Below are 24,013 nucleotides of genomic sequence, written 5' to 3'. Positions count from 1 at the left end.
AAGCAGTCACAGAAGCCCTCAAATTAAATCAGTATGCAGATACGAGGAAGCATTAATTAGTTGGAGCAAGGTGGACATTCATTAGCTCTGCTCTGTTGTGAAAGTCCTGGCTGCTGAAATTAAACTCTGATGCCATTCATGCCAGCATCCAATCACCAGAGAGACCAGAAGTTCAGAGATGACTCCAAATTGCCAACGAGTGTGGCCACTATACATGAAGGACTCTAAAGCCGTAGTAGAAAAGGAAGAACAACTTTAGAGAGGATGCCCAGCTGGTAAGATTCGACTGTTTCTGGTGTTTTAATCACTTGATGAATCTCATTGGTTCAAATCGAGAAACGCTCCGCCTCTTTTCAAATATGTGTGAAGGGGGAAAGTGTCTACACGTCTATGTCTGATAGCATTTGACCCTATTGCTTTGAGCCTCCTGGCTCGATATCTATGCATACACAGGTATATGTGTATATGTTATATACTTTTCTCCATTTATTGATATCAAAGAGAGGTGAAGGAAATGAATTTTGAAACTTCACGGTGTGCCACCCTACAGTACTGTCCCGACCCTTACATCCAGCGGTGAGTTTAAACGTGAGATAAACTTCTATCAAAATTTAATTGGAATGCCTTGTGTATGATGAGTGTTTCTGCTGTATTCAAAGAGCAGCCTCTCTTTGTTTATGAGCACAGTGATATTATTTTGCACTTTCTGTGGACTTAATCTTCTAGGTTTCCTTTTTAGTTCCTATCTGAATGTACAAAGTAACAAAGTCTGAAGACAGTCTTCCCATGATGTCTCAGAAAATTGTCACACCATTTTAAGATGTTTAAAATCTGTTATTTGCCAGGCTCAGCACTCACCCACCCAAGTAGAAGACATTTCATTGGACAGGGACGTAATAGACTGTGAGTGATCTTCAAGTCAAAATAAACACAGAATAATTTTGATTTATGCAATAAAAAATAGATAAATAGCCATTGTTATACTAAACAGATTGTGGCTTGTCATTTTGGCTCTATAGCATATTTTCTTCTTGATTTGTTTCAAAACAAACATCATCTTTTGACAAATACGACTTTTAAAACTTGTAATTATCCTGAATTGTATTTCTGCTTATAGGAAGTAATGTTTGCCTAGCACTAAGAGGGAATATTAGTGAGTGTGCACAGTGTGTGTGTGTGTGTGTGTGTGTGTGTGTACGTGTTTCAAATTAGAGGCTGCTATTTTTAAACTGGTAAATGAAATCTGAACAGTGTTTTTCCAGTCATAAAGTTATGGGAAATATTCCAGTCGTATGTAGCAGTGTGATGTTGTTAATTTAACAGCATGAGATTTGATGTTGGAATTTCATACTTTATTTTCTGAGACTAATGAGGGAGGTCCTCTGGCTGTTGAAAACGGTGTGGTTCCAAAAGGGTTAACTTGTCATTCACCACGAGTGCCTAGGAGAGAATCAGTTCAGCAGCAGAGTAGGTTCTCTGGCCAGGACTCACTGTCCAGTTGCCCAGACAATTAAAGAGGCCATGTGATCTTTCTTCATTAATATGAGTTATTACCATGTAAACAATAATGTAGACTATGTATTGGGTTGGCCAAAAATTTCGTTCAGGTTTTTCCATAACATCTTACACAAAAATCCAAATGAACTTTTTGGCTAACCCTATGAACACAACTTCTTTCCCTGTGATATTTCTGGTGGACTGTGTGAGAAAGCAGAAGAAGGAAAGAAAGGGAGAAACGTGAATGGAATGGTGGAGAGAGTGAGGGAAGAAAAGAAGAAAAAGGAAAGAGAGAGAAAGCAAGTTCGTTGTTCTCCAGGTTGAAGTGAGAAATGTGTATGGTGATTTGATTCCTGCCTTGCTGTGCATTGCAAACAATAGTAGCAAAAATGAATGGCTCTAGAATTCATGTTCTTATATAAGATTTTGTTGGCATTGTGGAGTGAGTGGATAAAGAGAGAAATATTAAAGATTTTCTAGTTCTCAAAATTTTTCCAGCCTCAACATTTTATACTTCAATAAAATCTTTGAAAGAATATTTCTAAGAGGATAATTCTGGTGAAACATTAGCTGTATAGTGTGTCCCCTGAGGACATCTTTTTTAAAGTAGGTGCTTGGATCTACCTCAGCTCTAGAAGAAACTTTCTTCTATTGACTAGCAACCTGCATGTCAGTCATGAAGACCTCTGTCCAGGTGTATTTCTAATGATTGATGAGGGAAGCCTGTAAATATGAATACACAAGGAAATTGCTTTTCAGAGTGTCCCACCAACCTTCCCCGTTGATGGAGCAAATATCATCTCAATTTTTGACAGACTGTAAAATTTAAAATAATAATAGTTCTTTAAAAATGTTTTAAATTCTGCTGAATCTCTGAACTTAATGGCAAGTGTCACTTTTGGGGAAAGGGGCTTCATGTTGGGCAGCTGTGAGATGGTGGTGCGAGTGATCAGTGAACATTTATTTGCCAAATAAATTGTTTTAGGTAAGATTATCTACTTCCCATTTGTCATTAAAACTTAATTGGAAAATAAACTAAAGAAAAATGTTCCTTGCCAACCATCTACTTACTCTGATCAAGGCACTGGAAATACAAAAATGAACAAGGTATGGCTGTAATGTTTAACTCTACAATACTTACATATTTAATAATGAACATTTCCTCACAGTTTTAACCACTGTCAGATATTTCAAGTTCTGAATTATTATATTTTTCTGTCTAGACTGTTTAGGGAATAAGTGAATGAATAACTGGAATATCACTATAAGAAAGAGTCAAACAATATTCTGTTTGATTCCTCAGGAGTGAATGGGTTTGAGCTGGTTTTTCTAAGCAGACAATCCTTGTAGTTCTCAGTTTACAAAATCTATTTTAAGTAAGACCAAATTTAATCATTCCATAATCATAGTCATCTACATAGTTAAATTTGTCTTTTTCCTGACCTTGTCTTTAGAAAGAAGTTATAAAAGAGAATTTTCATAAAAGGAAAGAACAGGATTTCTTGTTATTTTTAGCTGTAAGCTACCTTAATGCATGAATTTCCTTTTATCAAAGAATACAATAAATGAGAGCTGCTATTATCATTTATTACTGAATGTTAATGCCATTTCCCCAAAAGCCAGTTTTAATATACATTTCAAAGTATGATGGTAATCATTCTCTCCGTTAAAATTTAGATTTCACCCTCTGCTTTTTTTGCCCTTTGCACCTGGACATATTAACATATTATGCATTTGGTTGTGCTCTGATGTGGATGCTAATTTACTGTAGTTTTTACAAAAACTTTTCTGAAAATCAAAGATATGGAAAGATACTGAAACCATCTAAGCTATATACAAGAGGACAAGGTAGACAAATCACCAGTTTTGTGACTTTATTGCTACCTTAATTTGTTAAAAAAATAGATGAAATTGTGGAAATTAATAAACAAGAGCCAAACGGTAAAATACCATTTCCTTATAAATTAAAACCATAATCAATGAGTTCTGTTTATTTTTTATTTGTAAATATTCAAAATGAATGTAAATTTTAGCATTTTAGGAGTTAAATTTTGTTAATTTATCATTTGGGTTATAATTTGGGCCTTTTTTCATAATTAGTTTTGGAATTGCCACCTCATTTTTAACATAGATCTCTTTAACCAAGTAATTCTAAAAGACAGATTGAATTCCTCCAAATGTCATTTTGAAGATTAACCAGTTAAAATGATAAAAAGGAATCAAGATTAAATTTTGAAACATTACGATAGCTGAGGACTAAAATAAGAGAAAGTAAAACATGTTACAATTTGAACCACTGGTAAAATCATTTTGAGTTTGTTTCTTTGTTTTTTGTTGTTTTTTTTTTTTTTTTCCGTCACCCTCTACTCAAAGAAGTTTAAACTGTTAAAGTACTCTATGGATGAGTAAGAAGTATTTCCTGTGTAAATTACATATTGATTGTGAATTTTATGCTTTACTGGCTTAAAGGTCAATTTTTTTAACTGTGTTTTCTAAATATATCCCAAAGGACAAGGAGGGCTGTGGATGATAATGAACTTACAGTGGAGGATCATTTTATTTGTCAAATACCATCTCATAAAGACAGATGCAGTGTTTGTGTAGAGTGTCTTCAATTTGCTTCTCCACATCCGTCCTACATCCTTTTGTTCTGAATCCCAGGAAGCTGACTTATGAAGACTTCCTTATGAAGCAGTTCCTTTCTCTTCTGTTTTCTCTTGGGTTCAATCAGTGGGTACCTCTAGCAGGAGATCAAAGGACAGGAGGAGGATGAATTGGGGGTTTATGTTTCCCTGTTTCTCTGCAGGGTTTTCCACTAAAGGTTGCAGGTCTACAGGGGCTCTTACCACAGGTCTGGGTATCTTGAGTTTGAGTAACTTCTCTCTACTCTCCTTTTCCTTCAAACTTAGGGGTGTAACAGTTTTTAGCCACTGCTAACTCCAAAAAGTCATACCATATCTCTTCTCCCTTCATCAATAGTCCCTTTATTAAACTCTCTTAATTTACTCTTTTTTCAAATGCTTTTTCCTTTCAGGATCCCATCCAGTAGAAAAATGAAAAATGTGCCCATGGAGACTTTGAAAATTAGTAAATCATTTAATAATATAATTTTGATGCCATTTAAGGATGTATCCATCCATTTCAATGAGCAAACCATTTTTAATACAGCTAATCCATTAATTTTAGCCAGTTCCATAATCACTCAGTTTCTGTGTCTGACTGAAAGGAATGAGCCAACATGCTGCAATCTGTATAGCTTTTACATCAGTACTTGAAATGAAGAAAGGCAGAGGGCAGGGAGAATTGATTCATGAAGTAAAATAAAGATGCAGTTTATCAACAGGGACTAATGTAGTTACCAACTGTAGTCAAGAAAAATCTGCCTCCAACCCTTACAATTTTCACTAGAATAAATGTCAAAAGACCTTTATGACCCACTGTTGTTAGCCAAGAGTAAAATGTACTATAATTCTGTACACAGCTCCTGAACTATGAGTGCATTTAAATGGCAGAGAGGCAGGGAAGTGTGTCAGCTGAGGGCACATAGGACTTACCAAAAGATCTGGGTAATAATCTTAACACCACCACTAACCGATCATGTGACTTTCATGGAAACCACTTAAGCCATCCAAAGTTTCCTAATAAGTTACCTAGGGAAAACAACTTCTAGTCTACTGTTCATAGCTAAAATGCTGAGAATTAAATAATAACCCACTGAACTCTTAAATGCATCCACTTAGTGTACTTCTAGGTTCTACTGTTGGGTATATAGGGGCTTCCCTGGTGGCTCAACGGTAAAAAAAAAAAAAAAAAAAAAATCCACCTGCTGTGCAGGAGATGCAGGTTCGATTTCTGGGTCAGGAAGATCCCATGGAGAAGGAAATGGCAACTCATTCCAGTACTCTTGCCTGGAGAATCCCATGGATGGAGGAGACTTGCAGGTTACAGTCCATGGTGTCACAAAAGATTCGGACATGATTTAGTGACTAAACAACAACTAGTGTGTGTACAGCACACTGGTGAACTAGAATTTCCTTCCCAGCAACAACTGTGTCCTCATGCAGGCATACCTAGCTTTCATTTCGCTCTATATGATCTTTAAGCACAAAGATGATTATGAGTCCTGCCCCATGATGTTGATTTATCTCCATTCTTCTGCTTTAGAATTGAGAAATTTAAAACCTAGAGAGGTTAAGGGACTTGCCTAAAATCACATACAAAAATAGTAGCAGAATCAAACCTAGAATCCAAGTCTCTCCCACATTCAATGCTTTCTACCACAGAACATATTATTTTATTAGATCCATATAGAACTTTATGAGTAACAAAGTGTTATTCAATACGTTATGTAGCTGATTCAGCAGGACAGATGAGGCAGGCAAAATAATGGTCTCTAGCAACAGTCGTGTCTTCTTTTTTTATTTTGTATTGAGGTACAGCTGATTAACAATGTTGTGATACTTCCAGGTAAATAGCAAAGGGACTCAGCCATACATATGTATGTATCCATTCTCCCCCAAACTCCCCTGTCATCCAGGCTGCCATGTAATATTGAGCAGAGTTCCATGTGCTATACAGTAGGTCCTTGTTGGCCTCCCATTGTAAATATAGCAGTGTATACATGTCCATCCCAAGCTCCCTATCTATCCTTTCCCCCCATCCTTCCCCCTGGAAGGATAAGCTTGTTTTTGAATTCTTTGTGTCTATTTCTGTTTTATAAGTTTATCTGGATTATTTCTTTTTAGAAGATTTAGATTCTTCTTTATTCATTCCTCTGTTGATGGACATTTAGGTTGATTCCATGTCTTGGCTATTTTATTTTATTTTATTTATTTTTTTTCCAGTTTTATTTAAAAAATAAAGTTTTATAGCATTAAAATGTGCTTTTCATTTTTTTTAATTTTTTTAGCCTTATATTTTCTTTTTTTTCTTTTTTTTTAATTTTATTTTATTTTTAAACTTTACATAACTGTATTAGTTTTGCCAAATAACAGTGCTGCAGTGAACATTGGAATGCAAGTATCTTTTCAGATCATGTTTTTCTCCAGATATATGCCTAGGAGTGGATTGCAGGTCATATGGGTCATATGGTAGCTCTATTTTTAGTTTTTTATGGAACTATGTTATATTACACATGATTATATGTTATATTACACAGCAAAGAGATATGAGGTTGCATATGGAATTAAGGCTGCTAATCAGCTGATCTTAAAATAGGTAGATTATCTTGGACTATCCAAGTGCTATATAATCACAAGACTCCTTAAAAGTGAAAGTGGGAGGTAGAAAGTCAAAGTGATATGAGGTGAGTGAAGATTCAATGGATTTTGTAGATGGAAGGGGATCAGGAGCCAAGGAAGGGTGGCTGTCTCTAGAAACTGGAAAAGGCAAGGAAACAGATTTTCCTTAACAGCCACCAGGAGGAACACAGGCCTGCCAACATCTTGATTTCAACCCAGTGAAATCTGTCTCAGGCTTCCAACCTGCAGAACTGTGAGATAATACATCTGGGTTGGTTTAAGCCACAAGTTTGTGACAGTTTGTTACAGCTGCAATAGGAAACTAATTCACCAGGTAATGAATTTTTATCATCAAATTGTAGATATGGAACCTAAACCTTTTTTTTGTTTTGTTTTGATTTGTTTGTTTGTTTGTTTTAATTTTATTTTATTTTTAAACTTTACATAACTGTATTAGTTTTGCCAAATATCAAAATGAATCCACCACAGGTATACATGTGTTCCCCATCCTGAACCCTCCTCCCTCCTCCCTCCCCATTCCATCCCTCTGGGTCGTCCCAGTGCACCAGCCCCAAGCATCCAGTATCCTGCATCAAACCTGGACTGGCAACTCATTTCATACATGATATTTTACATGTTTCAATGCCATTCTCCCAAATCTTCCCACCCTCTCCCTCTCTCACAGAGTCCATAAGACTGTTCTATACATCAGTGTCTCTTTTGCTGTCTCGTACACAGGGTTATTGTTACCATCTTTCTAAATTCCATATATATGCGTTAGTATACTGTATTGGTGTTTTTCTTTCTGGCTTACTTCACTCTGTATAATAGGCTTCAGTTTCATCCACTTCATTAGAACTGATTCAAATGTATTCTTTTTAATGGCTGAATAATACCCCATTGTGTATATGTACCACAGCTTTCTTATCCATTCATCTGCTGATGGACATCTAGGTTGCTTCCATGTCCTGGCTATTATAAACAGTGCTGCGATGAACATTGGGGTACTCGTGTCTCTTTCCCTTCTGGTTTCCTCAGTGTGTATGCCCAGCAGTGGGATTGCTGGATCATAAGGCAGGTCTATTTCCAGTTTTTTAAGGAATCTCCACACTGTTCTCCATAGTGGCTGTACTAGTTTGCATTCCCACCAGCAGTGTAAGAGGGCTCCCTTTTCTCCACACCCTCTCCAGCATTTATTACTTGTAGACTTTTGCATCGCAGCCATTCTGACTGGTGTGAAATGGTACCTCATAGTGGTTTTGATTTGCATTTCTCTGATAATGAGTGATGTTGAGCATCTTTTCATGTGTTTGTTAGCCATCTGTATGTCTTCTTTGGAGAAATGTCTATTTAGTTCTTTGGCCCATTTTTTGATTGGGTCATTTATTTTTCTGGAGTTGAGCTGTAGGAGTTGCTTGTATATTCTCGAGATTAGTTGTTTGTCAGTTGCTTCATTTGCTATTATCTTCTTCCATTCTGAAGGCTGTCTTTTCACCTTGCTAATAGTTTCCCTTGATGTGCAGAAGCTTTTAAGGTTAATTAGGTCCCATTTGTTTATTTTTGCTTTTATTTCAAATATTCTGGGAGGTGGGTCATAGAGGATCCTGCTGTGATGTATGTCAGAGAGTGTTTTGCCTATGTTCTCCTCTAGGAGTTTTATAGTTTCTGGTCTTACGTTGAGATCTTTAATCCATTTTGAGTTTATTTTTGTGTATGGTGTTAGAAAGTGTTCTAGTTTCATTCTTTTACAAGTGGTTGACCAGAGTTCCCAGCACCACTTGTGAAAGAGATTGTCTTTAATCCATTGTATATTCTTGCCTCCTTTGTCAAAGATAAGGTGTCCATATGTGCATGGATTTATCTCTGGGCTTTCTATTTTTTTCCATTGATCTATATTTCTGTCTTTGTGCCAGTACCATACTGTCTTGATAACTGTGGCTTTGTAGTAGAGCCTGAAGTCAGGTAGGTTGATTCCTCCAGTTCCATTCTTCTTTCTCAAGATCGCTTTGGCTATTCGAGGTTTTTTGTTTTTCCATACAAATTGTGAAATTATTTGTTTGAGCTCTGTGAAGAATGCTGTTGGTAGCTTGATAGGGATTGCATTGAATCTATAGATTGCTTTGGGTAGTATACTCATTTTCACTATATTGATTCTTCCAATCCCTGAACATGGTATATTTCTCCATCTGTTAGTGTCCTCTTTGATTTCTTTCACCAGTGTTTTATAGTTTTCTATATATAGGTCTTTAGATTCTTTAGGTAGATATATTCCTAAGTATTTTATTCTTTCCGTTGCAATGGTGAATGGAATTGTTTCCTTAATTTCTCTTTCTGTTTTCTCATGATTTGTTTGTTTAACTAAAATATTTCATGAGCTTATCTATTTTTCTTGGTGCTGAGTGGGAAAGATAAACGGTATGAGTAGGATACAATCCTAGACCTCAGGGCTTTAAGGAAGAACTTCATGCATGGAAATACTACAGTGAGGTACAAGAGAGGGTAGAAGGCCCTGGATGTGCAGCCTGAGAATTGCAAATACAAAGCACCCACCATGAAGGCTGCAAGTTGGAAGAGTGACTTTGGTTAGTAGCATCTGTTGAAAAAAAGTGAAAAGTGAAAGTTAGTCACACAGTCCTGTCTGACTCTTTGCTGTCCCATGGACTGTAGCCTGCCAGGCTCCTCAGTCCATGGAATTCTCCAGGCAAGAGTACTGGAGTGGGTTGCCATTTCCTTCTCCAGGGAATCTTCCTGACTCAAGGATCAAACCTGGGTCTCCTGCATTGCAGGCAGATTCTTTTACCAACTGAGCTACTAGGGAAGCCTCTGTTAAGGTTCCTCAAAAAGGTTTTTAGGGAAATACATTTGACTTTCAGGAAGTAACTGAAACTGACACCCAAATTCACACTCAGGAAAACTCAGTAATACGTACATTCACTTCTGATGCTGTTAGGAATTCAGAGAGCCGAGACTCAATAACCTGAGACTATAACTTGGTAGGTGTATCTGGAGCCTTGGAATTTCATTGTAAACAAAAATAATTTTGATTCATGTGCTTCTCAGACCATTCAGACCACTCGGGGGGAAATAGTTGCAGGCCTTCTGTGCTCTAAGGGTCCCAGTTAATTTTAGGTTTCCAATTGCACTGATGGCATCCTCGGAGAAACTGAGCATGAGGGGAAGGAATGCAAAATGCAGCCTTTTTATCAAGCGCCCCAGAAGATTTGCTTGTATACACACCCAGTTTTGAGAACCACTCTATGCAGGGAGGAGAACTTGGACTGAATATCCCAGTCGAAGCTCATAAAAAGGTACCCAGTGATATGAACAATGGGAGATGCATGCCTTTCCAAAAAGAGACTTCATGTTCTCACTTTACTTAAAAGCCAAATGGATTGTGAGATTAAAGTGGCAATTTTCAATCTGTTTCAAGTCAAGAGAGCCAAGTTTTTGATTAGCTGTTTGCAGCTCAAATTTGTCCTGACAGGGTTTCTATCTCCTTTAAAGAATTCACCAAGAAATAGTCCTCAAGCAACAAGTGATGGATGGATAAAGCACTATAATTATGATCAAAGTCCAAAGACTCCAGTCTATGTAATTATGCACTTCCCAACCTCTGAAAGTCACTTTGTTCCATTTAAAATAGGATGAGACATGGACATGGGGTGATGTGTACTTTTTGGTTTTCACGGTTTGGGAAATGACAGTTATTAACATTTCTGTTTTACCTTAAGCCATAATATTTGGGGAATAATTTAGAGGGAGAGGATTGTCACTCAATTCTTATTGTTTGCCTTCCATTCTCCACTTATATCTGTCTCTCTTTTTATTATAAATTAGCCTCTTTGAAGTTCAGAATGAAATCATTAAGCTTAGAAGTCAAATTATAAGGACTCAAAACTCTCCTTGCTACTTTCTAATCTCTTATACCTTTTTCTGTTGTTTCAAATGAGCAGACTTAATATATCAAGTTGAATAGCAAACACCCATTCTCACTTTCCATTAACTCAAGCAGTTCTTTTATAATTGAGGGCAATGCCAGCATCATAATAGTAAGACTGGTGAAGCATTTTTAGTTGAGAAGTACAAAACTGAAAATTGTTGTGACAATTTAATCAGCTGCATGGTTACCTAGAGTAGATTTTTAATGTAAGGGTTTTGTTGTTGCTGTTGTTTGATTGTTTGGCGGTTTGTTTTCTTTTAAGTATAATGGTATAGATTGAGGCGGTATAGATTTGGATAGAATACATACAAATTCATGGTAGGGGTAATGCTGCGATCAACACTTTTGTTTCTAAAGTTACGTATGTTATGTCTTAAGATTATTGATTGAATTTAATTTATCCTCCAAATACATTTGACATTTCATCAAGGTGGTCAATTTTTAGAGCTTCCTTAAAAAAATCAAATCTTAATTATTTTTATTTGAAATTCAGCATTAGCTTTTTCCTTTCTGACTCAGGGAACTTCCATTTTTATGGTTGAGCTTAGTAGTGTCACTTCTTAACTATGTAATTTTACTCATTGAAACTTTCCATGAGAAAGCTCACTTTCTTCCAAATTTTTCATCACAACCTCGCCTAAATAAAAAGTGCTAATAAGATGTATGTTTCCATTTTATTTTTCTTTTAAACCCTCTTATCTCAGGCAATGAGTGAAAAATTTTCTTATAGGATTTTCAAACTAATGAATTTTTTCAGCATCCCAGTTGATACTATCTAATATGATAAGTCTTTGCACCTGCATAATCTATTTTGTAGTATACTGTAGAGGTTGATATGGCTTGAATGAATATTTTCAGCTTAGTGAAGAGCTCTCGGTGGATGACTTCGCTTCATGTTAGCACTGGTGTGAGGGTAGGCCACCATAGGTATTACATTTGCACTAACACATTTGATAGACCCTTAGGTTAAATCATGTCTTCACCGAGTGAAAGTCTTGTCTCTGAAAGCACTGCTTGCTCTTCTGTCATTTGAGGACCCACCTTATCTTTCCACATAAAATGTATATATAATTTTTACATCAAAATCTTGAATCATTTCCCCTCCCTACTTTTCCTTTTTTAATAGATGTTCTATATACCTTCACTTCTTGAGAAGACAGAATATACCTGAGAAAGCTTAAATATCACAAAACACTTTTAAAAAATAGTTAAACTTTGCTCTGCAAAAGTAAATTTAGGGCAGTTTGTGAGAGAAATTATGATAGCCACTATCAAAAAGAAAAACACCCAATAAAACTGACAAAATATGTAACTTATGGATTTTATGAAAAGTGTTTTTTTATCTGGTTTGCTAAGCAAATTTTGAAGGAGTTTTGTAAATTAGCAAATATTTAAATAAATTGATAAATACTGTTGGTTGACGTGACAAGGAGAAATAGAAAAAGGGAAATTATAAAGTCTTAAAATGTCTAAGCTTATTTGAAATGAAAAAAATATTCATTAATGTTCAGCAAATATTTACTAAATTAATACATAATAAGAAATTTAAAAATTCAAAGTTTTTAAGTATCAGTTTTTACTATAGATCTTTTAGCTTTATCTGAATTAAGACCAGGATAAAGGAAGATCTTTGAAGATAAATGTCAGAGCACCTTAGGTATTCTCAAATGAAACACTCAGATAAAAGTACTTGTGATTTGATATTAATGATATCAAAAATTATCAGAAAAATGACATGTTCTCAACAATATTAGAAGCCAGCAAAACAAATCTAATAAAACAGTTGTTTTCCATATCACCTTCTAGTTCCATAATTTTTATACTTAACATATAATCATAAAATAATTTCAATATTTTATTATATAAATTACATAAGAACTTTCCATATACAAATATGGACATTTACAAATAGCCAAGAATAGAAGAGAAGTGAAAGGCAAAAGATGAAAGATATATCCATCTGAATGCAGAGCTCCAAAGAATAGCAAGGGGAGATAAGAAAGGCTTCCTAAGTGACAGATGCAAAAAACAGAGGAAAATAATAGAATGGGAAAGGCTAGAGATCTCTTCAAGAAAATTAGAGATACCAAGGGAAACTTTTATGCAAAGATGGGCTCAATAAAGGACAGGAACAGTATGGACTGAAAGATATTAAGAAGAGGTGGCAAGAATACAAGAAGACTATACAAAAAAGATCTTCATGACCCAGATAACCATGATCGTGTGATCACTCATGTAGAGCCAGACATCCTGGAATGCGAAGTCAAGTGGGCCTTAGAAAGCATCACTATGAACAAAGCTAGTGGAGGTGATGAAATTCCAGCTGAGTTATTTCAGATCCTAAAAGATGATGGTGTGAAAGTGCTGGACTCAATATGCCAACAAATTTGGGAAAACTCAACAGTTACCACAGGACTGGAAAATGTCAGTTTTCATTCCAATGGCAAAGAATGTTCAAACTATCGCACAATTGTACTCATCTCACACATTAGCAAAGTAATGCTCAAAATTCTCCAAGCTTAGCTTCAATAGCACATGAACTGAAAACTTTCATATGTTCAAGCTGGATTTAGAAAAGGCAGAGGAGTACACATGTCTCTTTCAATTCTGGTTTCCTCGGTGTGTATGCCCAGCAGTGGGATTGCTGGGTCGTATGGCAGTTCTATTTCCAGTTTTTTAAGGAATCTCCACACTGTCTTCATAGTGGCTGTACTAGTTTGCATTCCCACCAACAGTGTATGAGGGTTCCCTTTTCTCCACACCCTCTCCAGCATTTATTGCTTGTAGACTTTTGGATAGCAGCCATTCTGACTGGCGTGAAACGGTACCTCATTGTGGTTTTGATTTGCATTTCTCTGATAATGAGTGATGTTGAGCATCTTTTCATGTGTTTGTTAGCCATCTGTATGTCTTATTTGGAGAAATGTCTATTTAGTTTCAAAAAAAAAAAAAAAAAGAAAAGGCAGAGGAACCAGAGATCAAATTGCCAACATCTGTTGGATTTTAGAAAAAGCAAGAGAATTCCAGAAAACCATCTAATTCTGTTTTATTGAATATGCTACAGCCTTTAACTGTGTGGATCACAACAAACTATGGAAAATTCTTCAAGAGATGGGAATATCAGACCACCTTACCTGCCCCCTGAGAAATCTGTATGCCTGTCAGGAAGCAACAGTTAGAACTGGACATGGAACAACGGACTAGTTCAAAATTGGGAAAGAAATACTTCAAGGCTGTATATTGTCACCCTGCTTATTTAACTTATATGCAGAGTATATCAAGTGAAATGCCAGGCTGGATGAAGGCCAAGCTGGAATCAAGATTGCAGGGAGAAATATCAATAACCTCAGATATATAGATGACACCACCTTTATGGCAAAAAGCAAAGACGAACAAAAGAGCCTCCTGGTGGAAGTGAAAGAGGAGAGTGAAAAAGTTTTAAGTGGGCTTAAAACTCAACATTCAAAAAACAAAGATCATGGCATCTGGTCCCATCACTTCATGGCAAATAGATGGGGAAACAAACAAAACAGTGAGAGATTTTATTTTCTTGGCCTCCAGAATCACCACAGATGGTGACTGCTGCCATGAAATTAAAAGATGCTTGCTCCTTGGAAGAAAACCTATGACCAACCTAGACAGCATATTAAAAAGTAGAGACATTACTTTGCTGACAAAGGTCCATCTAGTGAAAATTATGGTTTTTCCAGTCATCATGTATGGATGTGAGAGTTGAACCATAAAGAAAGTTGAGTGCTGAAAAACTGATGCTTTTGAACCATGGTGTTGGAAAAGACTCTTGAGTGTCCCTTGGACTGCAAGGAGATCAAACCAGTCCATCCTAAAGGAAATCAGTCCCAAATATTCATTGGAAGAACTGATATTGAAGCTGAAACTCCAAAACTTTGGCCACCTGATATGAAGAACTGATTCACTGTAAAAGACCCTGATGCTGGGAAAGATTGAAGGCAGGAGGAGAAGTGGATGACAGAGGATGAGATGGTTGGATGGCATCACCGACTCAATGGACATGAGTTTGAGCAACTCTGGGAGCTGGTGATGGACAGGGAAGCCTGGCATGCTGCAGTCCATGGGGTCACAAAGAATCATACATGACTGAGTGACTGAACTGAACTGAACATTCCATACATTTTGTATTTATCAAATATATAAGTAATGCATAAGAATTACATCATATTAAGGCAAATTATTATAGTACATTTATTTCCTTTATTGGACATTTAGGTTGGCTATTGTAAATTAAAAATAGTATATAGCCACCTTTTAAACTTATTTTCTTGGGATCATTTAATGAAACAAATATTTAAAGAAAACAAACTAACACATGCTCAATTTATACAAATTACTGTATAATCTACCAATATTGGGCTTCCCTGATGACTTAGACAGTATTACAAATGAAGAACTAAGTACTGAGAAATTAAGTTTGCCAAGGCCTCAGAGCTAGAAAGTAGTAGGAGTGGAATTAAAATCCAATTGGCTTCCCTGGTGGCTCAGATGGTAAAGAATCTGCCTGCAACACAAGAGACCCAGTTTGTAGACAAGAGACTGATGCTCAGAAAAATAATTAACTTAACCAAGATGACTTAACACTTATGTGGAAGGAATTCTTTGTATTTTAATTTTTATCTGAGTCAGAATTTGAAACCAGGACTATCTAATCTAAACACTTTGCTGTTTCACCCAGAATATGCTGCCACCTAAGAAGTAAGAGGGTGGGCATATAAAAGTGTATATACTTTTTCAAGTTTTTGGAAAACATTGCTCTTTACAAGGGTATGTCTATACATTTTTCCAGAGTTCCTGTTTAGATATTATTTTAAAAATTTGCTAATTTAATAGATGACATGTACTTTAATTAACACTTTTTCATTAACTAGGATAATTATAAAAATTACAAATTTTCTAAGATTTCAACTTTTAATCCTGTATTTTTAGAAAATGAGGATGACAGAAACCACTAAATACCGAGTATTTATGGAATTCTTATTATGTACCAGAAACTGTTCTATTCACTTTACATATTTAATTTTACACATTTAATTCTCAAATCATCTTAAGAGGTACTTACTAGTATTATCTATTGCTACCCAAGAGACAGCAGCATAATGTTTAAGAGGCTGGATTTAGTGACCAGGATGCCAATCCTGCCAATCAAATTCTCTGCCAATAGTTAGATCTCCTAGCAATCTCTGTGTTTGTTCTCTCATGCATGATGATAGTCTACCTATCTGACTGAGTGGCTTTGAGAATTAAATGAGTGAATTTCACAAAGGACTTAAAGACAACAACTGGCACATAGTAAGTATAGGTGATAGCTTCTATCTTTACTCTACAGATGAAGACATTGAGGCACAGAGAGGCTCTGTAATCTGCCCAGGTTACAATGGCTAGACACTGGTGGAGATAGGTAGGCTCCTGATTTCCACAGCATTATTTTTCTATAGTCATACCTTAATTCTCAGTAGACTCTTACTGGCTCAGATGGTAAAGAAGTAAGCCAGAAAGAAAAACACCAATACAGTATACTAATGCATATATATGGAATTTAGAAAGATGGTAACAATAACCCTGTGTACGAGACAGCAAAAGAGACACTGATGTATAGAACAGTCTTATGGACTCTGTGGGAGAGGGAGAGGGTGGGAAGATTTGGGAGAATGGCATTGAAACATGTAAAATATCATGTATGAAACGAGTTGCCAGTCCAAGTTCGATGCACGATACTGGATGCTTGGGGCTGGTGCACTGGGACGACCCAGAGGGATGGAATGGGGAGGGAGGAGGGAGGAGGGTTCAGGATGGGGAACACATATATACCTGTGGCGGATTCATTTTGATATTTGGCAAAACTAATACAATTATGTAAAATTTAAAAATAAAATAAAATTAAAAAAAAAAAAAAGAATCTGCCTGCAATGCAGGAGAGCCGGGTTTGATCCCTGGATTGGGAAGATCCCCTGGAGAAGGGAATGGCAACCCTCTTTAGTATTCTTGCCTGGAAAATTCTGTGGACAGGGGAGCCTGGCAGGCTACAGTTCATGGGGTCGCAAAGAATCAGACACGACTGAAGTGACTGAGCATGGCATCTGTGTAGGGATGATTTTTGTCCTAATTTTTTTTTTAATGTTTAGAAACGCTAAAAACTATTTAAATTCTAGAAAAATGGTTTGAATCTAAAGACAGAAAGTATGGGAATTCCCTGGTAGTCTAGTGGTTAGGACTCTGCATTTTGACTGCTGTGGGCTCAGGGTTTAATCCCTGGTGGGTGAACTAAGATCCCACAAGCCTCCTAGCACAACCAATAAATACATAAATGGAGGAAGTGTTCCAAAGATTATTTTTACCATTAAAACAACCCTGGAAAAATGTTGGAAACAATCTATTCTGCCTCTGGATATAAATGAGTTTCAACCATCCTAACTAGGACCTCACAAACAGGGATTCAACTTTGAAAGCCTGGAATTGTGCAGTTTGGAAACTCAAGATCGCTTAACCTCAAAAACTCTCTTTTAATTCCTTTTGTTGTTTATTTTGAATCTCCACTTCTGCTCCCCCATTGCTGTTAATAACTCACAAACCCCTCATTCCCTAATTCCTGTTATGGTATTTACTGATTTAAACGTAATCCTCTTCCATGTACTCTCAACTCTACCCAAAATTAATTCTGCTATTTTCCTGTTTCCACTCTACTAATGTGATATCTTTTTCCAATGTGATATTTTGACCTTGACATTTCTTTCCTTTTACTCCCCAGGTAGCTTGTCTTAACTGAAAGCCATTCTTTCCCTGAAAATACCCACATTGCCTGTTGTTCTTCAGTAGAAGCAAAGCCTTTTTATTGAGCAGGTCAAGAGATGGACCTAATATATTTCATGTTCAGCACCACTGTTTTCAGATCAGTGTTCATCCACTATCACTCAGCAATTTCATGTCTTTTGAAACCTCTTCATCAAAGTGATTTACTGAACCCCATGACAATACACTGACTTTAGGAGCGTCTCCTCTGTAGCTTGGCTCCATTTTCTTCTTTCCTTATGCCAACTCTGGAAACTTCAATATCCTTTTGATGTCTTTCCTATAATGTGGGCTCACATTTCCTTGGCTTCCTCAACTTGAGGAGCTCTCATTTCTGTTCCGCTCTAGTTACTGACCCACATAACCGGGTCTTGGACTTCCTTGTTACCTGAAGTTATTACAGTCCCAAATCATACCACCTCACACTTCTATTTCTGCTCAAAATCTATTGTCTCTTCACCGTTCTCACACTCCCAGCCTTCACTGAACCTGTACTGTATGTTCACTCTTACAGGCTCCCCTACAAAAAAGCTCTCTCTTCTTCAAAGTTTGTCTCAATTACTGTTTAGTTCATAGTGTCTTTTGTACATATTTCCTTACAAGTGTCTGTTCACTTATTAGACCCTCACTACTCAAAGTGAGGTACCTGGAACATTACAGCATTTGGGGTCCTACATCAGTCCTATTAAATGAAAATTTGCATCTTAATGAGAACTCAAGTGGGATAAAGTCATGAACACTAATTTTGACAAGCATTGGTCTAGCCAAGTAGTTCTCCATCCGTAATCCTGAAAACAGAGCAATGGTAGCACCTGACGATGTGATATAAATGCTGATTCTCAGGCCTTGTGTGAGCCCTGCTGCTGCTAAGTCGCTTCAGTTGTGTCCGACTCTGTGCAACCCCATAGACGGCAGCCCACCAGGCTCTGCTGTCCCTGGGATTCTCCAGGCAAGAACACTGGGGTGGGCTGCCATTTCCTTCTCCAATGCCTGAAAGTGAAAAGTGAAAGTGAAGTCACTCAGTCATGTCCAACTCTTAGCGACCCCATGGACTGCACCCTACCAGGCTCCTCCGTCCATGGGATTTTCCAGGCAAGAGTACTGGAGTGGGTTGCCATTGCCTTCTCCATGTGTGAGCCCTACCAAATCCAAAAAACCTGGAATTGTGGCCCAGCAACCTGTATTTTAACATATTTTTCAGGAGATTCTGATGCACACTGAACTTTGAGAACCAACTTATAAAACTTTCAAGGGGAGAGATAGTTTTGTTTACTTTGTTATTCCTTGAGTGTATATGGTAGGTACTTTACAAATGCATAATAAATGAATGAGTGAATAAAGCTTTTTTTATCATCACAAATAATGTTTTATTTTTCTTTTCTGATATGCCATAGAACTGTATGCTTCTCTAAAGGTATTTATATTTACTTACTTAAGTAGCTAAGTTCTTACTTATTTCTGAATAGATAGTCAATACCATGTCTAACACTGAGTAGTGGACTTAATAGGTATTTGACAATTGTTTATTTCAGTTGGAATGTTTTAGTTCTACACTTTTATGTTTGTGTTCTCTCCCCCTCTCTCCTTATCCATCTTTCCATCACTTGATACATTGTTTCAGATCAAATAAAGGACCAAATAGGAGACAGAAAGCAGGCAGGAACCTGACATATTGGAATTCATATCCAGATAGCAACAGAAATAAATCTTAGGGGGAAAAGCTGAAGAAAGTGAGAAAGGCAAATGAATTGGGTTTGAGACTGGAGGTGCTAGCTGGCCACATCCATAGTCTATCCAACCCTTGTGGATAAAATGTATTTGTTTGTCATGCCAAACCATCTGAGAACATGTGTAGTGCAAACACTACTGGAAACCAGAGGCAGTTGGGGTCTGAAAGACCCAGTCCTAAGAGAGGGTCATGATTTTTACTACCTAAAGAACTCTGTTTGGTCTCAACCAACAAGAACCCTGAAATGAAATTGTCAGGTTGGGTAACTAATACTACCCTTGGCAGCTTCAGCCCAAGGATCCTTTTCATTGAACAGGGACAGACTATAAATAATAGTGTTTGTGTCACATTTTGTCACTTCCAAGAACTCCAAAAGTCTTGACAAATAGATGCCAGTGTGTTCTATGCCAGCTTGCAGGTGGATAGTTTTTAGTACTCAAGGAGGAGGGTCACTGTAACCAGATAGCAACCAAGATAATATGGTTCTTCAGTTCAAGACTTCTGGCTAAAAATGAGTGCACTGTCATTCTGGAATTTTTCTTAGTTAGGGACATCCCCCAAATCAAGTCTTTACTGGAGCATTAAAATTTTCTAACATTGTAAATGTGGAAGTGTTAGTCTCTCAGTTGTGTCTGACTTTGCGAACCCATGGACTGTAGCCCTCCAGGTTCCTCTGTCCATGGAATACTCTAGGTAAGAATAATACTGGAGTGGGTAGCCATTCCATTCTCCAGGAAATCTTCCTGACCTAGGAATTGAACCTGGGTCTCCTGTATTTCAGGCAGATTCTTTACCATCTGAGCCACCAGGGAAACCTCTGGTGACACTGTGAGTAACTGTGTTGAAAAAATTACTTACTTCTTTGTATGCCTCAGCTCTGTGATAAATGGTTGGCCAAAGTCATTAAATAGGACCCACAAGCTAATTTCAATGACCTCCCTCTTAGAGGGCCCAGCTCAACAGGTCTTCCTTGGTGGTTCTTCTGGTCACATACTACAATCCAGAAAGCAGACAGAGGATCAATTGATTCTGTTTGCCTAGAAAGTCATTTTAGTCTGAATGTGGTTGTTCTTAGGAAACCTAACATCCCTTTTGCCATTTGCCTGATCCTCCAAGGTAGAGTTGCCTGGTCATTGTGCATGCAGCCCCACCATAGCAAGGCAAAAACCAAATAATGGGACTTTTTCTTATATTAAAAAATACCTCTGTCTTTCTGCCTTTTCTCCACCCCTTACTTTAGTTTCTAAGAATACAAAAGTTTGCACTAAAAAACCACAAGTTTCAGAACAACTGAACTAAAGAATAGGTATGAGTTTTAAAGATATTACTATTTATTTCATTTTCAATGGAAATAGTGTTTCGTTTAAAGAAAGCAGTACTAAGAAACCCTATGAGATTAACTCCATTTCATAAGAAGCTTACAGATTTCTGCATGAAAAAATTAAATAACCAATTTCAAAGGTTTTTACAACAATATTTCTTCAAATATTTATTATTATAATAACTATTCCAGTGGAACTACATAGTTTCTATAATTTTAAGCAAAATATATTTATAATATCAAGTTTTTGATAAAAAAAAAAAAGAGAAAGGCCAAAGAGGAAGAGAATTCTTTCAGTGATAATGTATGCTCACATGTCATGGTCTCTTAATTAATTGCAACCTCAACCTCTTCGCTTCCACATTTCTAAGCCCCAGGTCCTCGCTCTACTATTTTGTTCTTATAAAATACATCACCTTCCAAAATGCTACTTCATTGACGTATTTGTTGTTTCATACCTGTCTTTCCATAGTGAAAGGTAAGGATATTTATGAGGGCAGGATATTTGATGACTTTGTGACCTGATTTACCCCAAAAACCCAGAAAAGAGTCTGGCTTAGTGAATAACTTGTTGATTGAATGAATTATGGAGAAGCAGTTAATAAAATAATCCTTACTCAGGGATGCTTTCCCTGATACTAAGATACAGTTTCTTTAAAATGAGTGAAAAAATCTGATGGAAAAAAGAAGTTTATTTTTCTTTCATCAGGGCTATGAGACTTAAAAAGATTGGGACTCAAAGTTACAGAGCTGGTCAGTGTGATAAGCCTGGATACCTTGTTTATCCAAATCTCTTTTAATTGTTTGGGGTTTAATTATGCAAAACCATTTCAAATGTAGTATTTGAACCACAAAGCTATTATTAGTTGCATTTTATAGATAAACAATCTGAGGGCAAAGACAAGATCAGATTCCTAGAAGCTAAACAAGTACCCTTTATTATTACACATTTCTCTTGCAACTTTTGATTTTAAAAATGTACTGGGTACCATCTATGCATCAAGTCCTATTCCAGGCACTAATGAGCAAAAACTCATCCTTACTGTCATGGAACTGATATCTTTAGTTCACAAATAAGCACATGATATGTTGGGTAGTGCTGAGTCTCTGCATAAAACTGAGGCAGGATAAGGGGTATGTAGTGATAATGACAGGTTGGAGGGAGTGTTACATTAAATAGGATGCCATATAATAAGTCCTCTCAGACAAAGTGACCTTTGAGTAGAGAGATATGAAGAAAATAAGAAATCTGAGGGAGAGAGAATTCCCCCAGATTTCCAAGGATACTGGAGTGGCTGGAACAGAGTGGGCAAAATGGGGAGATAAGAGATGAGATCAATTGTTAGGGAGCAGGGCTGCAGAGTGTACAAGGGTTGACTTTCTCTTATAAGAATGTTATTGTCTTATATTTTAAAGGATTACTTTGGCTATGTGCTATGTGGGAAACAGACTGTAGGGACCAGGTCTGCGACTGTTGTTCTGAATGAGAATTGCTGATGCTTTATACTAAGGTGATAAAAAGTGGTAGTATCAATGATATTACTATTTTAGATCAATGATCCAAAGATGACTAATAGAAGTGTTGAAGTTTATAGAAAAGGACCTTATTTGGGACCTGGCTGTCATCCATAGAAGGGCATCTGGTTTCCACAGTATGGCATTACCTAAGTGAATATATGTCAACTCAAACCTAGCTCTCAAACTTGAAAGCTTAGAGACCTGATGTTTTAGCACAAGATCATTTCTTGGTTAACACTAGGATTGATGATGAAAATGAGAAAGCCAATGTATCATCTCTTACAGTGGGAAATATGGCCATCTTGAATACCGTTGGCTGATGAGCATATTTTTCTCTTGTAGACATATTGTAAAGAATAGCAAATAGATTCAGGATGTTGCTTGATGAATATGCCATAGCAGAAAAATGGAGGTCAGTGGATAATTTGATAGCTTGATATATCCATCTCCATACAGTTAACTCCATAAACACACTGAAAGAACCATATAGATACTTGTGTTCTTGGGCCAGAATATACAACGTGCCAGGATGGAGCCAAAGATCCAGTAGAACATACCCTCTCTTCTTGCTCCTCAGCCCTGACAATGAGCAACAAACTCTACCCTACCTTGGTTACACATTTTTCCTTGAGATATGTTAATATAAATGATTAGATTTCACTCTGTTTTTGTCCTGAGATCATTTCTGTCTTTTTTGTGACTTTGCCAATGAGATCAAGTTTATTTTTGCTTTACTCACAAAAGGCATTTCCTGTTATTTCTCAGTTTCTGAGTTGTCCTATTATATGTCACTATTGTAACTACTTTATATAATTCTCCTAAAATTCTTTTCAATAATTATCTGCTAAATGTAGGCCAATTGAATCATAACAAGCATAGATTTCTTTTCAAATCATGGTACCTGCTGGTTGGGGTGGCAGTGGTGGTGTTCTTATTATTAATTGCATGCCTGCTCAGTTGCTAAATCATGTCCAACTCTTTGAGACCTCATAGACTGTAGCCCACCAGGCTCCTCTGTCCTTGGGATTTTCCCAGGCAAGAATGCTAGAGTAGGTTGCTATTTCCTTCTCCAGGGGATCTTGCTGACCCAGGGATCAAACCCACATCTCCTGCATTGGCAGGTGAATTCTTTACCACTGAGCCACCTGGGAAGGCTGTTATAAAATAAATTTATATTTAAAAAAAAATTAAAATAGCCTAATTCCAAAAGTCTCTGTTGAATCTACTTTCACTAGACCTTTTCGGATATATGGTATGATAGCTTTTATGAGATGTAATTATTAAGCAAAAATTCTTGTAATTTTCTTAAACCTTTTGCCCCAAACAATGTTTCATTTATAAGATGCTTGCCTAGTTGTCTATAATTTTTATAGGTAGACAAATATAATATATTATATTTTATAATATAAGTTCCTTATATTTTTAAGGAATTAAATATAAACACATTCTGAGTCTTTGTTATTTTAACTCCAAAAGAGTATGTTAGAGAGAAGCATCTCAAGTCTTTCATGTGGTTCTTTGTGCTTGGGGAAGAAATGGTTGAATTTAAGCCCACCTTCCCCTAGGGCTAAAGAGATTAAATAATCAAATGATGATTAGATCCTCTATTTATGCATGTTTCTTATTAATGTGAGTGTGTGTTTGTGTTCAGTTGTGTGTGTGCCTGTTTAGTCATGTATGACTCTTTGCTACCCTGTGGACTGTAACCCCCCAGGCTCCTTTCTCCATGGAATTTTCCAGGCAAGAGTACTGAAGGGGGTTGCCACTTCCCAATCCAAGGTATCTTCCTGACCCAGTGGTTGAAACTGCATCTCTTGAGTCTCCTGAATTGGCTGGTGGATTCTATATCATGGTGCTACCTGGGAACTCCACTTGTTATATGTAGAAAATGGTATATATATATAATCTCCCATTTACTTGAGACAACTTTGTGCTTATTAGCTAAACCT

At 36.8% G+C, this 24,013-nt stretch overlaps 1 protein-coding gene across 7 annotated transcripts in view; it reads left to right on the top strand.

The window, feature by feature from the left end:
* Nucleotides 1-8: 8 nt before the first annotated feature.
* TP63 (tumor protein p63) overlaps nt 9-24,013 on the top strand; it is a 273,318-nt gene continuing 249,313 nt past the window's right edge. For 3 of the 7 annotated variants that reach the window (XM_025286568.3, XM_025286600.3, XM_025286595.3), the window contains exon 1: nt 358-576. In XM_025286568.3, the coding sequence (XP_025142353.1) occupies nt 515-576 (62 nt within the window). In that variant the 5' untranslated portion in view covers nt 358-514. Of the gene's footprint in view, nt 276-355; nt 577-24,013 lie in introns of those variants that run through there. The other 4 variants (XM_025286582.3, XM_025286604.3, XM_025286573.3 and 1 more) reach the window with 4 other exon arrangements.

The sequence above is a fragment of the Bubalus bubalis genome, chromosome 1 (genome assembly GCF_019923935.1).
Source record: "Bubalus bubalis isolate 160015118507 breed Murrah chromosome 1, NDDB_SH_1, whole genome shotgun sequence".
Taxonomy (NCBI): domain Eukaryota; kingdom Metazoa; phylum Chordata; class Mammalia; order Artiodactyla; family Bovidae; genus Bubalus; species Bubalus bubalis.
This window is presented reverse-complemented; position numbering and strand designations above follow the sequence as displayed.